The sequence below is a fragment of the Leptosomus discolor genome, chromosome 5, assembly GCF_034619465.1.
Source record: "Leptosomus discolor isolate bLepDis1 chromosome 5, bLepDis1.hap2, whole genome shotgun sequence".
Taxonomy (NCBI): domain Eukaryota; kingdom Metazoa; phylum Chordata; class Aves; order Leptosomiformes; family Leptosomidae; genus Leptosomus; species Leptosomus discolor.
Genome location: NC_141395.1, coordinates 44,024,530 through 44,040,961, shown reverse-complemented (window position 1 = coordinate 44,040,961; position 16,432 = coordinate 44,024,530). Strand labels below are relative to the sequence as shown.

General features: G+C 48.8%; 1 protein-coding gene across 1 annotated transcript; it reads right to left on the bottom strand.

Annotated features, from left to right (window-relative positions):
* Positions 1–11,407: 11,407 nt before the first annotated feature.
* Positions 11,408–12,307, bottom strand: BHLHE22 (basic helix-loop-helix family member e22). The gene has a single exon (XM_086465870.1). The coding sequence runs from the start codon at positions 12,305–12,307 to the stop codon at positions 11,408–11,410; it is 900 nt and encodes a 299-aa protein (XP_086321996.1).
* Positions 12,308–16,432: the final 4,125 nt, after the last annotated feature.

The following is a 16,432-nucleotide window of genomic DNA, read 5'->3' as shown; positions in this document are numbered from 1 at the left end:
ATGGGAAACGGGCTCAGCAGCACTCTGTCACAGGGGTTCCCCCTTGTTAGATCGGGAGGTCCCGTACACCCACCATCTGGAGGCATTTCTGCATCTGCTCGTAGGAGTATAATAGCAAGAAAAGGGGAACTTAATTCTAGGGGGTAAAAGAATTTTTAATTATTATTATTATGACTTTTTATTTACTCTGTTCCTTTCATGGTCTTGAATGTCTTAGCCCTTATTAGGGAGATGTGATGGAAGCTGTGTGGGGTGGTGGGGAGTGGTTTGCAAGAATGTCTTACTGGCAACACATTTCAGACTTCAGGTTTATGTAGTGAGGATGAATGCTTTGCTTTTCTTCCTTTTTTGGTACAATGCAAAGAAATTAAAATATGCAATTTTTTCCTCCAGTCATGTGAAGTCAGAAGGGAGGTTCTGTTGATTTTAATAGGCTCTGGATCAAGCCTAAGTTATCTATTTTGGCTTTTGAGCCAAGAAAGTATATTCTTCAGGGAGAAAATATATGAGTCTGTTTGAAATGATCTGTCATCTCAAAAATTACCTTCTGTTTGTCTCACTGTTTTTCTAGTAACATGTCCATGTGTTTGTTTTGACCGTCTCTTGTGTTTGTTTCTTTCTCCAAAAAGGCAAAAGAAGAAGAGGGCTTCAAGGGCAAGTGTGGTATCTAAAACTACTTTTTATTACTGTGCTTAAATTATGCATAGGCAGAGTAGTGTGACCTGTGTTTGGAAATAGACTTGTCATCTACAAATTGGAAAGTAGGCTCTTCCCTGGGGCGAAGATTTGAGCAAGTGAAAACCCTGGACAGCCACAGAAGTTATCTGTATACTGGCTGCTCAACCTGCTTCACTGGGTGACCAGCTCTTGTTTCAAATATGAATTTTGTAGTGCATGGGATCTGAGATTTTTAGACCCTGTCTCTTCCCAGCCATCACTTCAGTGACCGATGAGGATGCTCATGGCTGTCCATTCTCAATTTGCCAAGATGATAATTGTGGTGGGAAAGTAGCCATGTCTGTGGGCCTTGCCTTTTGTTCTCAAAAAAACATCTCTCTTTGGGATGTGCCACCCTAAGTCTTTTAAAACCAGAAAATTTACTCATCTCTATAGCATTTGATGGCCTATGGATGGAAACTGCTACATACATACTAAGGATTAGAATTATTTTTGTTATTTGTGTAGAAGCATGTTTAGTAATTCATGTAATGTACATACCCTAAATAAGCATCAGGACCAGTGGAAAGGCTTTCAGTGATTGGCACAGCCACATTCCAAGTCCTCTGAGGAGAAAATTGTGGGTTTGTGAGAAATATTGGATAAACATTTTCTCTTCATATATAATATCAATAATGTCTATAGTGTTGGAGTACACTTACATTAAATGAGCTTTGCAGTTGATTAAGTGCTTTCACTTTGCTTCAGCATTTAATCAACAGCAAAAGCTGATCTTTGCTTTGTGCCACAGAATAAAATTTGTTTTTACAGAAAGGTTCTTGTACTCAAGTTACTTACTGCTGTAGTTACCCTGTAGGAGCTATTCGGTGCTTAGCCATAGCTCACAATCCAGTTTGGACATTATGGCCTGGTTTATTGAGAGAAGAAATGTTGATATCATTACACTGTTGACTCTATTCCATTATTGTTTAAATGTAGCCTGTAAAATGTCTCATGCCACAGTTATGATACATCTTTCTTTGGCATACAACTTTGAAACAAACCTGAAGCAACTGCAAAAATAACAGTAGGTATTTGTTTTAAACAGAAGACTTTTCTATAATTGTATTCTATTTTTAGGATTTTGAATTAGAGTATCACATGCTGCTGCATAATTTTTGGTAGGACATAATAGGACTGTGCCAAAAGTACATGCAAATCATTAGTAATTTCAGATGAATTGCTGATCAGTTTGTATAGCATCTATTTTGAAATTAAAAGAAGAGCCAGATTGTCTGCAAAATAGCAAATTAAATCTGCAGGGCATGCTTCCATTAAAAAATAAAAAAAAAAAAAAAAAATTAAAAAGGGTCAGAGTGTTTCCCAGGAGTTGTAGGAAACCTCTGTGAAGGCACTTGGAGGCCTCACATCAGGCCTGGAGAGCACTATTTGCACCACGCAAGAGGCCAGTGTTTTGCGCAGATAAGAGTTAGTTGCTCTTTTTGCTCAGGGACCAAAGTAACCAAACATAAAGCAGGGCCTGCCCAGCTTGTCGTGGAACTGTGTCCCTGGTAACTCGTGCTCTTGGTAGTTTAGTTTTGCTGCTAAGCAATGCATCACTACTTTAGCATACCCCAGCTGCAGAGGAGATAAGCCTCACCTTCATGTAAAGTCATGAGAGCTAGAGCAGGACAGAGGAAATGTTGAGCCCTTCTGGTCCATGTACTCAGCAGCTGAGGAGGTGACTTACTGAGAGTCAGCAACTGGTCTGACCAACAGTAATTCAGTCTCCGTGGAGCAGGGAGTGGAAGACCCATGGTGTCGGTATTCCTAGTCAATAAGCCATAGCAGCACAACAGGACGAGCTTGCACCATCTCTGGAGGTCCCAGCTGAAGCCAAACTGGCCACAGCATGTTTCATGATGTAGAGCACAACACGGTTTTTGATGACCTTCTCTGCCGCAGAACCCAGGAGCAACCAGCTCTTAGATTCTGTCACTGTGGCACTAAGATGTCAAAATCATCTAAGCAGAAATGGCAATGCTGTTTGCAAGTGTTCAGGTGCCGGTGGTGCTTTGGGGATGAATGGTGAGAGGCAGTCAGACCTTGTGCTTCCTTGTCCCTCTTCTCCATTTCAGCAGGGCAATGTGCCCTGCAAGCCCAGCAATGCCAGCTTGTCTCATCCGCTGACCTGGCAAGCCTAGGGTCAGCCAGGAGGAGTGTGCAGGTATCTCTTGAATTTCTCTGCTGTTCCTGTAGTGAAACAGTGCACTCACTGATCAGTTTGAGATGTGACTTGCTGGTGGGTACCAGCCTCTGACTGCAGGTTGTCACTGCCTATGACTATGTTGATCTTCTATTAAAAAAAAAACAAACACCACCTTTTTTCTCGTATAAAATAGGTTTATTAAGTCAGTAATAAATAATGGCCCTACAGCACCCAAGAAGAAAAGTGACTTCATCATCAGCTAATATGAATGCTAAAATGCAATTTTAAAAATTATTTTAATTTTCAAACTGTATGTTCTCTATTTTCATGCTGACATTCATTACTGCTATAAGCTATTGTAAACTTTTTAAACTTACATTACTTAAAATACCATGCTAGTCTATGTGTACCTATTTGCAAATTACACTTTCACGTCTCTGCCAGTATGACCTAATATGCTAATACAAAACCATGTAAGAGTTGTTCTTTAGTTTATGCTTTTAAGCCAGTTGCATATCACTATTTTTTGCATTGCTATTTTTATGAATAATTACTAGTCTGTGAATTTCTCTTGTAGAATTATAAATGATCTTTTATTTCATTGTTGTTGAACTTTCTGACATTCAAAAGATTATGAATTGCTCTTAATTGTGCAAACTGACATTTTGTATATAGATGAACAATGGTTGGGTTCTGCTTTAATAGTTAATATCCATCATTAAGGGTCTTAGATCAAATAAGGTATATTGTGAATTTCTGAGCAAGAAAATTGAAACTGCATTATTTTAGTAATCTAACATCTTAAGTGAATATTGTATTTCAAGGACACAATAAAAATGAATGTATCTATTTTAATATTGAATAACTGTCCATGGTATTTTTTCCAGCTTACATTTACACTTTTCTCACATATTCACAACTATTGCTTTCATTTTACATTTATTTATTGAGCATACTGTATTTTTCTGAAAGGTACTTCTGTAAGGAAAAAAAGCCTTTAATTTGGCACTGGCGTGAAGCAACTCCTTTGAATTTAGGAAATGATCAAGTCTGGTTTACCCCCACATCAAACTTAAGCCAGTTCTCATCAGATGAGAAAAGTGGCACTTCTGACGTTCTTAGGACATTATTCAAAATTAGTATAAAGATATGCAATCCACTGGGAACTCCCAAATACAGCTCCTAGACTTTTCCTTTTGCAAACCTCTATGTAGTACAAGATGTACTACCTAGTGTGAAATATTCTGTCCTCTCAGATCATTCATTTTAAAAGGAGAAATAAATGAAAATTGTTAAAATACACAGCAAGGCACCAGCAAAGCACAACTTAGCTTTTCTAGGTATCACTGTAGCTACTGAGTTCTACAAGTATGTATTTAATGTGAAGGTTGTACCCTAAAGACATCAGTGTTTCTTCGTTCCCTCATGCAGAAATTCTTGCCAGGTATGTCTGTGAGGGTTGTTGGAGGTATGTTCTAGAGAAGATAGATCTGCAATTGCTTTAACTCCAGATTATATTGAAGTTACTGAAGTTTGTAAATAAAAAGTGGCATTATTTGAGATTTCTTGAAAGACATATTTCTGAGTGAGCTTTCCATGATGGTCTGAAAGATAGCTTGAGGGGGAATGAATAAGACCTCCTAACACTGTACTTTACCTAATACTTGGTTTGACACTAGGTGCTTTCTTGATGTTGCTTATATTGCACTGTATTTTAAAATTATTTGAGACATCAATTTATGCATGACATGCTTAATTCACATGAATAAAGCTATTTTAACTGTCAAACCATAGAAAGTGAAGTATTTTCCTGCCTATTACCTAAACCAGCCTATGTACCATGGCCAGTCATGCATACCCACAAGATATCAGAAAAATTACCTCATTACAAAAACACCCCTTAAAACTATGCTTATGAAAGTACTGTAATCCTGAAGTTGTTGTCTATGTTCATGAATAGTAATAAGTATGACGAAATGGTTACTGCATATATAGAAGCATAGGAAAAAAAAAAAAAAAAAAAAAAAAACAAAGACAATGTTCCATTTTCATTTGAAAGCAAAGAATTAAACTGTAATGGGATCTTTATCCTCATATAAACCAGTATTGTATCTACATAACCTATCCTATGCTTGCCTGGTATCTCAGGTACTGAGATTATGTGAATACATAATTTCTAATAGCAGAAATGTGCTTGTCTTCAAAACAGTTTACACCAAAATAAATAACCAAAAGAAGTCTAAGCTTCAGCTGCTCTGCTAGGAGCCTTGCAGGATTCTATCTTGCAAGATTTTTTTGAACTGATTTTGACACTGATGTGTTGATTTGTATTTTTTTCCCCCAAACAGCCACTACAAGTACAGCAAATCTGAATAAAAGTCTAGGTTCTGGCTACTGGAGAGTAAAAGACAGTAAGTAAACGTTCTGTGATGACTTTTGATGGTGACTTCTTTCCTATCACCTCGTCTTTCCAACTACCTCTTTCTTCCAAGTAGTTCAGTCGCTAACCTCCTACAGGCAGCAAATCTTTCCCTGTTTAATTTCCATCCTGTGAGCCACTGAATCGGCTATCTTCTCAACGTATTTTTCAGTTGCCTTCGGAAAATGAAATCTCTACAGCAGCCTCTTGAAAAATCAGCATCGCAGGTAGTTACAGCGGAGAGAAGTCCTGTCTCGCTAAATCTTTGAACCTGGAAAGTGCACGGGCATTAGTTAAGCACGGGACTGATGAGGGGACTGAAGCACGGGGCGATGCTGCCGCTCCGGGATAGCTCCGCTCTGGGATGCCGCTTCGGCGTGCCCCCGCACACCCGCCCGCCGCCTGCCGGGCTCCCGGCGCCGGCTTGCGCTCGCAGCGCTGCCAACTCCCCCGGCCCGTTACAAAACTCGGACGGAAAGGGATGGGGACTGGCGGAGCCGGGGGAGGAGCGGTGGCGGTGTGCAGAAAGAGAGGCTCCTGCTGTCTCTTTCTAAAAGCAAGCCGTGCTTCCAGAGATGCTGGAGTGGGGAAAAGGGACAGGACCAACGAGGAGGTTCCTCGGGAATCGGTCGGTGTTAGGTGGATTTGGAAGGCTTCGGCTGGTGGAGAAGTTTATTCTGGAAAGGCGATTGTTTGCCCCTAATCCCCAATTACGAAGATTTAAAAATAGTATTAGAGGGGCAATCTGTTCTGCAACTTCTCGGAAGAAATAATTGTTGATTTAGATAAGCACTGATCCCTTCACTGGTTAATGAAGACGTTAATTTATGGCTGTCTAGCCGTTTATGGCTGTCATTAGATTTTCAGCTTTGTCTCTGTTCGAAATGCATCTTTCTTTTTATTTTAATCCGAGACAATTATGTAAGAAAACGGTTATGTTTGATCTAAAATGCATCATTTTCCTATAGCATTTCAAATTATTCACAGACCATAGTTCTTATATGTGCATATATGAATTTAAAAATACAGGAGTAAAGTGCTTGAAACAGACCATAAATTTGCTTCGTATTTTATTACACGTCTCTGAATCAGGTTGAGAGGACAAGGGCAACTAGGGGCTCGGGGAAGGATTTAACCCTTCCCGAGGCTGGAGAACCAGCCAAACTAGGGCAACACACCCCCCCCCCCCCCCCCCCGGAACGCTTCGGGGAAGGGGGAGGCTGGGATGGGTGACCAAAGGGAAATGAGGCTGGCTGCCGCTCTTCGCTCATTAGCAGATGTCCCTTCCGCGGCGTGGCCGGCTGCTAGGAGCCCCCGAGTCAGGCTCAGGGCCGGGGCCGGGGCAGCCACACTGACTCCCGCTCCAGCCAGCGGGTCCCGCCGTCATTCTGTCCGGGCTGGGCTGGCACGGGGGCGGCGGCCAGGAGCGGCTTAGATCCTGCGGCGCCTGCCGAAGCCAAGCTCGGCACTTCACAGGGAGACAGCATTAAGCCTCCGATGGGCTCCGCGAGCCCAAGAGCCCCCCAGGCGGGGACCCTGCCCTGCCGAGGGGTAGCAGCCCCGTGGAGCGAGCGGCGGGGGCCGGGGCCGGCGCGGAGCCCAGCGCGACTTCCCCAAAGTTTCGTCCCGCTCCGGCAAGAAGCTGTTCCTCTGTGTGATTAAAGTCTCGGTTTCCCTCCAGCCTGTTGGCAGCGGGTGCAATCAAAGTTACAAATTATCCTAGAAAGAGTTGCGGAGTCCTGGCTCGTTTGTTTTACCCTCAACAACCCACCTCCGCCACCACCACCACCACAAAAAAAAAAAAAAAAAAAAAAAAAACCACCACCACCCCAGTGTTAATTGCTGTAAAGTTTTCGGGCACGTGGATAATTTACTTTTACTGCTGCGTTTTAATTAAAAGCAAACTTATTTATGTTTCTGATGTTTATATTACGCGATTTAATTACGTTTAGAGGCAGCGCCGCACTTTTTTTTCCCCTTCCACCCTAAATCACATTTTCATTAAAGGTTTTAATAAGAAAACTCACTTGACCACTATTCATTATCTAGTCCCCTCCATGCACACAAGTTCACTTACCCATTCATTTATTCACTTACTCATTCCAGCAGATCCGCTGCAACTGCTGCTAGCAGGGATGTGAACACTCATAATTATTTGTCAAAGTCTGGAAAGTGTATTATCCCTTCTTCTAGTGGTAATTAGTTACCATAGCATCTAATACGTAAATGTGCCCAGAGCACACCATTAACAGTTAAGCGGAGGATTCAATTTAACACATGATTATATCTTTCATAAGTCATTACATTAGGAAAGCCAATGTCACTCATGCTGAGACAATTTCAGGCTCCGAGACGGGGTAAGGGGCCAGGGGCCTAGGGAAGGGAGCACGGCTGAGCGGCGGGGCAGAGAGAGCCGTAGGAGAAGGCTGGGGGACATCGCGGTTCGATGGGGCTGTTGGAAACAGGGAAGAAGCTCTTTTGAAGGGGGGACATGCTCCTTTCTGCTTAAGCGTTAAGAGGGGCGGGGAGCCTCTCTCCTCCCGACACACACGGCGCTCACATTTGCAAGATCTGCCCAGGGACTGGCCCAGTGGCTTCGTGTCGCTTCCCGGAGAGGCTGCTCGGTGCGGAGGGACCCGAGTGAGAGGCGGGGAGTGACAGTACCTCTACCTGACAAAGACCCCTCCCCACCTCCAAATCAAGCAAGAAGGAAGCAAGAGAGCTCAAAGTCGGGCGGCAGCGGTAGCCAAGAACGAAAAGCGTTTTCATTTCGCTTTCCCGTCGCTCCGAAGCGGAGGCAGACGAGAGAGAGGTGAACGGAGAAACCGCCCGGTGTGCCATAGAAGGCAGTGGCCGCCCTCGCACCTCCGAGCCGACGGAGCGCAGCCCCGGCCGGGCCCGCACACACCGCCCGCGCCTCGGCCTCTTCCCACGGGAGCCAGGAGGCAGAGCGTGGGCCTCCCACAGACCCTTGCTTCCCCCCAACCCCAGGTCCTGACCGCTCCAGTAGTTTGCAGAGACCTCGTTGCCTTCCCCCATCCCACGCCCGGGCACGGGCGAGCAGCACCCGCGCCTTCCAGGGAACCTCTCCGGGAAGCCTGCTCTGTAGCCGGAGATATTAAGTGGTAAATCTTGCAGCAAATGTGTCCTGCGATGTTATATGCACGAACACACACACACACACAGAGGCACGCACCACGCCAAGCTGGTGGCGGTGGTTAATTCCCAATCAGAATGATGGACAGCAGAGACAGAACAATACAAACTAATGGCTGTGTTGCTGATCACTTTACCCTTTGATTAAAGACACCCAATTATGGCGCAGAATAGTGTTGTAATTATGTTCCTTAATCACATCCAGGAGGTTTAATTGCCTTAACGATGTGTTTCATTAAATGAATTTAGGTATTATAGTCGACAGTTTTCATACACAGTTGTTTTCAAATTAACATAATATTAGACATCGTCATGGAAATTGTTTTAATAATCATAATTAGACGCACCCAGCCTTTGTCTAGTAATGCTGAGAGACGCTTCTCCTTGCGCCTGGGGGCTGATCTGCCCACCCTCTCTGGGCTGCCTTCCCACAGCTCCGTGGCACTTTACAGTTATGTTTCCTGAAAAGTTACAGGTTCTGATTAATCTTTTTTGATGGGAAGTGGAGCAGAAAGTATTTATCCCCTTCCCCCGCCTATGTTGCTGCCGTTGGGAGAGGCGGCTCCGCGGACAGCCGGCTCAGGCCCAGGCCGCACGAGGGGAGGGGGGAATGCGGCGGGCCCGGGGCCCCCGGCCAGGCCCAGCTCAGGGCGGGCAGCTTCGGGGGGCTGCCTGCTCACCCTGCCCTCGGATTTGTGGCAGAGTGGAGGGTCCACGAGGGGAGGGGCGGCTCCAAAACTTGGGGGGGGTTAGGAGGAGGCGGGGGGGAGGCGGTCCTGCAGCTCACCCCGAGGCGCATCAGCCTCCCCTGGTCGGGGGGGTGAGGGGTGTGCGTGGAGCCGCGGGACGGTTGGGCAGGGACTGGACCGGGTACAGGACCCAGCTTGTGGGACAACACCACGGCTGCCCCGCAGGGCCGGGGTCCGCCCGCCACGGGCGCAAGAGAATCTGCACCGCGGGGAAAAACTTCTCCCCGCCCTCTCTGAGCTGGGAGTGGGGTGCCAGGGGGGTGCTGGGGCGCATTCAGAGCAAAGCAAAGGACATGAAATTATGGGCCCCCTCCCCCTCCTTAAATCTGGAGATATACGCTTAACAAAGTACAGCATAATACAAGCGTTTGTTCAAAATATTTTAATAAAGATTCTTTCCGGCATAGATACACATACAAACGATCGTACATTGCTGTCATAATCTGATTGACCTATTTAATATATACCACTCTTTACACATCCGTGACCTGCCAACTGATCCATCATGGCTCCTATTTTGCCATCCAACCTGACAGTCCGAATTTGTATTATCTGCAAGTAGTGGAAAATAGCAGGACTCGGTTTTGAAAAGAAAACGAAAAAAAAAAAAAATTTTGATTTAAGAATGGCAGAGAGACAGCCACCCAGCCATGCAAACTCAAATTGAAGGCTCATTTTGGGTAGATAGCTACTTCTTGCTTTTCATCTCTCATTTTTCTTACACACACACACACACACACACCCCAGGAAAAAAAAAAAAAATCCAAGCATTCTATAAATCAGCCTAAAGTATTTTAAAGTATTTCAACTTAAATAATCATCCACGGTCAGAATAATTTACATACACATTAAAAGCGCTTTAAATTATACCTTTGAAAACAGAGCGTCTGCGAAAACATTGGCTTGGTAAGTGTTCTTGCAGCAGCTATTGCTCTGATGTCTTGCAAAAGTAAATAGCTATTACCTGTTATAATGCAAAGAATACCCTTTCAAAATCCAGTTGGCTGAGCAATTAAGAATACAACTTTCCTGTAATTTTTGGACTGAAGCAATTTATTAAAGCTCAATTTAAATACAGGGATGATGCAACTTAAAATCCAGATGATCTTTCATAAACTTAAGCATCTCGGATACATCAACATTTCTGGTTATATGTTGTTGACAAATAAACGTTTTAAACACTTGGCATACAGTTTAAGTTAATCCATAAAAGAATTTTAGAAGCATTTAAAGTAACTGCACATATGACCCGTGACCTTAGCACATGATAAATATTGTTGGCGTGGGAGGGTCATTTAAAGACTAACAAATAAACAGTATGTCTTGTTTACACATCATTGCAAAGTGGAAAGAAAAAAGGTGCACATAAATATTTCTTTTAAAAATGCGATACTTTCAGCCACACGGAGTAGGGGTTTCGATTGGTTACTTTTTGTCTTTTTTTAATTCTCTCGATTTTTTTTAAAATCACTCTAACCAAACTTTGCGCATTTTCACAGGGTCAAAGTTTAGAGACGATAAAAAATACAAAGTCTTCCATAGCAATGGTCCAGTCTTTTTGTTTCTGCGAGTCGCTTAAATAATAAGTTTACATTTCAAGTTTGTTTGTTTCCTGGCTCAGAATAATAATAATACTGTTAATAATAATTAAAAAAAAAAAATCTATGTTCAAGTGCCCTCTCTGATTTGTCTCATCCACCTCCGCGCCTGGATCGCTGCGGCCCCTTCCCCTTCCCTTTCCCCTCGCCGGGACCGGGGCCACAACCGCGACGCTACCGCCCGGGCCGGCAGACCGGGGCGGGGGCCGCTCTCCGTCCCACTCCCCGGCGCTATCCCCGGCTCCCAGCCCGGCCTGCTATTTCTCGGCCTCTTCTTTGTCCGGACGCGCAGCAGGCGCCCGGTAAGACCGACCCACCCACCCCACCCAGCCCCCCCAGCACCCCCCGGGCAGGGGCTTCCTTCCTGCGCCCACCCCCACCCCCCCTGGCCCCGCGCCCCCTCGCCGGCGCCGCACACACGCTGGCTCCCGTCGCGGTCCCGTCTCAGCAAAGCCCGAGGAGAACGGGGAGGCGAGGCGAGGCCAGGCAGAGGGAGGAGGGGGCCGGGCGGTGGTCAGTCCCTCCGCCACCCCCGCGCTCCCCAGCCCGGGGCCGGGCCGCCGGCTGTCGCCGCTCCCCGGGCCGCGGCGGCGGCGGGAGGCGGCAACGGCGGCGTCACTTAAGGCTTCTCCGTGCACTGTTTGCAGAGGCTGGAGGAGACGCTGTTGAAAATGGCACATTTCTCCGGGCAGGAGGTGGCGGGGGGCAGCCCAGCGCTGAAGGGATACCCGGCCGCCTGCTCGTAGGCGCCGAGGGCGGGGTGCAGCGCCGCCGCCGCCGCCGCCGCCGCCGCGGCGGAGCTGGGCAGGGAGGCGGCCGAGATGGCCTGGCCCTGGTTGAGATAAGCCACCAGGCGCCGCATCTCCTCCAGGGCCTGCGCCTGCATCAGGATGTAGTTCTTGGCCAGGAGGAGCGTGGCGATCTTGGACAGCTTCCGCACTGAGGGGCTGTGAGCGTAGGGGATGACCGCCCGCAGCTCGTCCAGCGCGTCGTTGAGGTCGTGCATCCGCCGCCGCTCCCGCGCGTTGATGTTGAGGCGCAGCGCCTTCTGCTCCTTGGACTTCTTGGTGCCGCCGTGCCCGTGGCTGTTGGAGCAGCCGCCCTCGGCCGCCTTCAGCCCCCCGCCCCCACCGCCGCCGCCCGCCGCCGGCGAGGCGACGCGCGGGTCGCCTCCGGCGCCGCGCAGCACCAGGTCGCAGCGGCCGTCGCTGTCGTCGTCGGGGCTCTGCTCGCCGCCGCTGCTCTCGGCCACGGAGCTCCGGCTCGCGCTCTCGCCGTACTTGACGCAGACGGAGCCCGCCGGCGGCAGAGCCAGCGGGTCGCCGCCGACGCCGGGCTGCAGCAGCGCCTCGGGCTCCGCCGCCTCGTAGCAGGCGAGCGGCGAGGACTGGCGGTCGCGGGGATGGGAGAGGTCGAGCCCCGGGGGCGAGCGGAAGGCGGACTCCATGCGCTTGGCCGAGGCGGCGAGGCTCTTGTGGAAGAGTTCCTCTTCTGCGGGCAGCCCCAGCGCCCGCTCCATCGGCGCGCCGCTCGCCTCCGCCTCCGCCTCCTCCGCCCCCCTCAGCTCCCGGCGCTCCCGGCCCGGTCCTCCAAGGCTCCGCGCCGCGGCGGGCGTCTCCCCGGCGTCCCGCTGGCAGAAATCGCTTCCCGGCTCCCGCTGGGACTGCGCCGTGCCCGGCGCCGCGGCTGCCCCTGCTCCGGCTGCGGCTCGGGCTGCGGCTCCGGCGGCGGCTGCAGCTCCGGCGGCGGCTGCGGCTCCGGCGGCGGCTGCGGCTCCGGCGGCGGCTGCGGCTCCGGCTCCGGCTGGCCTTCAGCAGGCTTCGCGCTGGGGCATTGTGCGCTGCCAGCGGAGCCGCTTCCACCGTTTATCTTGCTTGGATTCACCTTCAAGAGATTTCCGGACCCATCAACCAGCAGCCGCCGCAGACGGGGGAGTCTTTTACATCATTATCTCTGAGAGTAGGTTATTATGAAGAAGACTCGCCTGTTGGGACAGAGCTTTCTACCCAATCAGGTTAACGTTTTAATTAATAGGATTAAAACGGTAACAAACAATCCCAGGCTCTATCTGGCCCTGAGTCTGAATAGTTTCATTTCCCAGGTCTGAAGACAGGCAGCAGCTAAAGCTTTATAAGAGGCGCCTGCTCCATTATTCTCCCTGCCATCTGTATACACAGCTTAACACATATGTTTGCAAGACGTTGTGTCCTGTTAGTAACCCAACAACTGCCTTTAGCTTGACATGTGTGGCGACTTTCACTCATCAATGAGCACACTAAAAGCCCTACTTAGATCGAAGGATGTTCTTTGCCTCCTTCAGCAAATTACAGCCCTGCACTGCAGAAAAGCCTGCTTGAACACTTCCCCTTCCGAGTACTGCCAGCAGACTTCTGCTAACTTAGCCGTGGAGTCAGGAGTGACACTCTCTCCCTCCACCCCAGCCCACCCACCCCCTGCATTTACATTAACTTACAGCCCCCTTCCTACCCCCACACGTCTTCGCGAAAAGGCTCGCCGGGAAAGAAAAAAAAAAAAAAAAAACCCAAACAAAAAAACCCGGACCAACACGAACTGCCGTGCTCACTCCTGCCCACCGCCAAAGTCCACCTTGTTTCCCTGAGAGGCGAAGTGTCCCCAGCCTCCTCTTCCCCCCTCTAGCAAACGGAGACCAAATTACGGTGAGGTTCTCACCCTTCCCCGCTTAACCCTTTTCAAGTAACAAATTGCCGCTTTCGAGTGATTATCCCCCGTCTCCCTATAAAAAGTATAATCCCCCATTAGTTACCTTGAAAAGGAATCGATCTGTGGAGGAGGGAGGGCGGGGTGAGAAGGGACAAAACCCGCCAAACTTCTTTTTATTGTGATTGACCAACTCTTTGCAGGTCCGTCCCTCCCTCCCTGCCGCCCTCCGGCGAGCCCGGCTCGGCAGGAGCACCTCGCTTCTCTCCTCAACGCCGGGATACCGCCGCCGCTGTCAGGGCGAGAGCGGTCCCAGCGCCGGTTACCCGGGCGCGCCGGCCCCCTGCTCTCTTCCTGGGGCTTTTCCTCGGAGCAGGGCACACTCTTTTTTGCACATCCCCAGAAGCCGAAGTGGCAATCCGGGGGCTGGTCTGAATTTTGTCCCACTGCTCCTGTAATGCTGGAGGCGAGCAGCTCGCTCTCGCTTTGCTGGTAGCGCTTAGGGTATTTAGTGGCAGGTTTTCATTCTTATGACTTAGTAAAAACAATATTGCCCGACAGTAAATCATTCTTATGAGGCAGAATTACCGAAGGCTATGAAATTTTTTGGTTTCTCTGGTTTCATTAAAAACCTTTTAATTGTGTCTTTCGGAGTTGGCCTCAGGTGTTGGTCTCTTTTCATTACATTTTGCTCTAATGTGATGAAATTCTAATTCTCTCCTTACCATATGGTTAAATTTCCCCACTGAGAATTAGTTGAAAAAGGAGAAATAATCTATTAATCTCTGTAATAGATTCACAAATGAGGTTTGACACAGAACCTGTTTTTGAATGGTAATATCGGAACAGTTGGGTGCCTTGTTTCAGGAAAGAAAGGACCAGGCGACAACAGAAAACGTTTGAATTTTCACCTGGAAAGAATGAAAAGAAGCCAAGCTGCAGGTTTCAGAGTAATTGACTGCAATTTCATCTAGCAAGGACATGACTACAATACAGACCTTCCTCACCTCGTGTCTCCGGATCAGAGGCGAACATAGAAGCCGAGCCCTCCGAAGAGGGGAGGGTGTCTCACCCCCACGCCCCCCCGGCCTCGTTGGCGGCTGTGCTTGTCCCTGGTCGCTGTCCAAGCGCACAGTCACCGAGCGCCTCGCCCCCCCTCCCGCTTATGCCACCGTTAACCTCTATTATTATTAATCCAAAGGTATTTTAGGTTTATTTTTTTCCAGTTAGAAACTTCATTTTCCCTGGGATCATAAACAAAGGGCTTTATAATCGCAACATAGTGTTTGTTCTGTGGGGTTTTTTTTTAAAATATTATTATTATTTAATCTGTTCAATATCCAACTTGTGAAACTCATATGATCACTTAAGGATGACGGATACTGTTACTATAATTTGACGGTTAGGGGGAATATTTCAACCCTTGCGGCTTATTTCTTCGAAGATGGAGATCTCCGACTCCATCTCTCCCGCTGATCTGTGGGTTCATTGATGCTACCTCCCCTCTTTTTGCCTGCAACTTTGGGGATGCTCCCGCTCCGCAAGCGGCGGGGCTGGTTGCTCCGAGGCTGCAGCCGCCGCGCTTGCCCCGAGGGGTGGCGGGCCCTGCCGGGCCGCGCCATCGGGGCGGTGGGACGGGGGCACCGCAGCGACCTCCAGGAGGTCCCGGGCGCCTCCTCTTGTCCTCTGCTGCGTTCGCTCAGATTTCCGCTCTGCGCCTGAAATTTCCGTCTCTTCGTCTAAGCTTTCTGCTCATCTCTGTCCACCCGTCAGCCTGCCTGCAGCTGATCTGTCTGTGGATCTGTTTATGTACTTGTCCCTGCTTCCGCCCATCCTTTCATCCACCTCGCTTTTTCTTTTATTTCTCTCCTTCTTTTCCTTTCCCTTTTTTCTGGGTCTGCCCCCCGTTCTTGAGATGTTGATGTATCCCCGTCATCTTGCCGATGCGTTCATTTGTGTCTTGCTGCGCTTTAACGATGCCAACTTTCTTCCAAATTTTAGCTTCGGGGGGGGGGGGGGTGGGGGTGGGGGGGGGGGGGCGGGGGGGGGGGGGTGTATGGGGAGAGGAAAGTAGAGGAGAGAAAAAAGAGAGCCCCCTCCCTCGCCTCCCTCGGACCTGTCTACTGTCATCTGTCTTTCCCTCCCGAAGAAATGTCTGTTTAATGGTCTACAGGAACTTTAGTTTGGGAGCAGGCAGAAGAATTTATAGAAGCTTTAAATGCGGGGCTTATAAAAATACCGAGGAACGGTCTTTGAGGTTTATGCTCTCGTAAACTTTTGCTGATTGCTTCTGGGAAGTTGTCAGGTATTTAACATTGCGTTTATCTTACAGCGCAATGAAAACACATCTGCCCAGCGTCTCGTTACCTGGTTTAACTGTACCGCAGCCCTCTGCTACTGGCTTCACTCCACTTGGGTCATTATTTCGGGAAACCAACAGCCCGGAGCCGAGCTGCAGAAGGGCCTGCACTGGCCGCTCTGGAGCATCACCCAGCCTCCACCGTGAGCGGCCGGGCACCAGCAAGGAGGCTAGAGGGTCCCAGGAATACAGATGAGAACGGGCACCACAGCTATTGCTAATTTCCCGTGGTGTCTTTTACAAGATTTACTCGAGAGTCATTTTGTTCTGCTCCCCGCCTGGGAGAGAAGTTAAAAATCCCTTCCCTCTCCCCAGGGCTGGGCTTCCCATTTGCTGAGAAGCCTCCAGGAGCAAGGACGCTCTCGAAGTTTTCCCTAAAGGCATCCAGGAGCTGAATGCTGGCATTTAGATAGATGAAGGCAGCCTCTCCCTGCCTACTCTGGGCCTGGGCACGGCGTGCCCGCTGCGGCAGGACTGCTTCCGAAGCAAGCTGAGGGCTTGGGATCACGGGCTTGGGATCACCCGCAAGTTCCCGGTCCTTCTTCCAGTGGTTCAGCCCCGAGTCCCTCCTGTCTCCGGCATGCCGAGCCTGGGAGAGACCGCAGA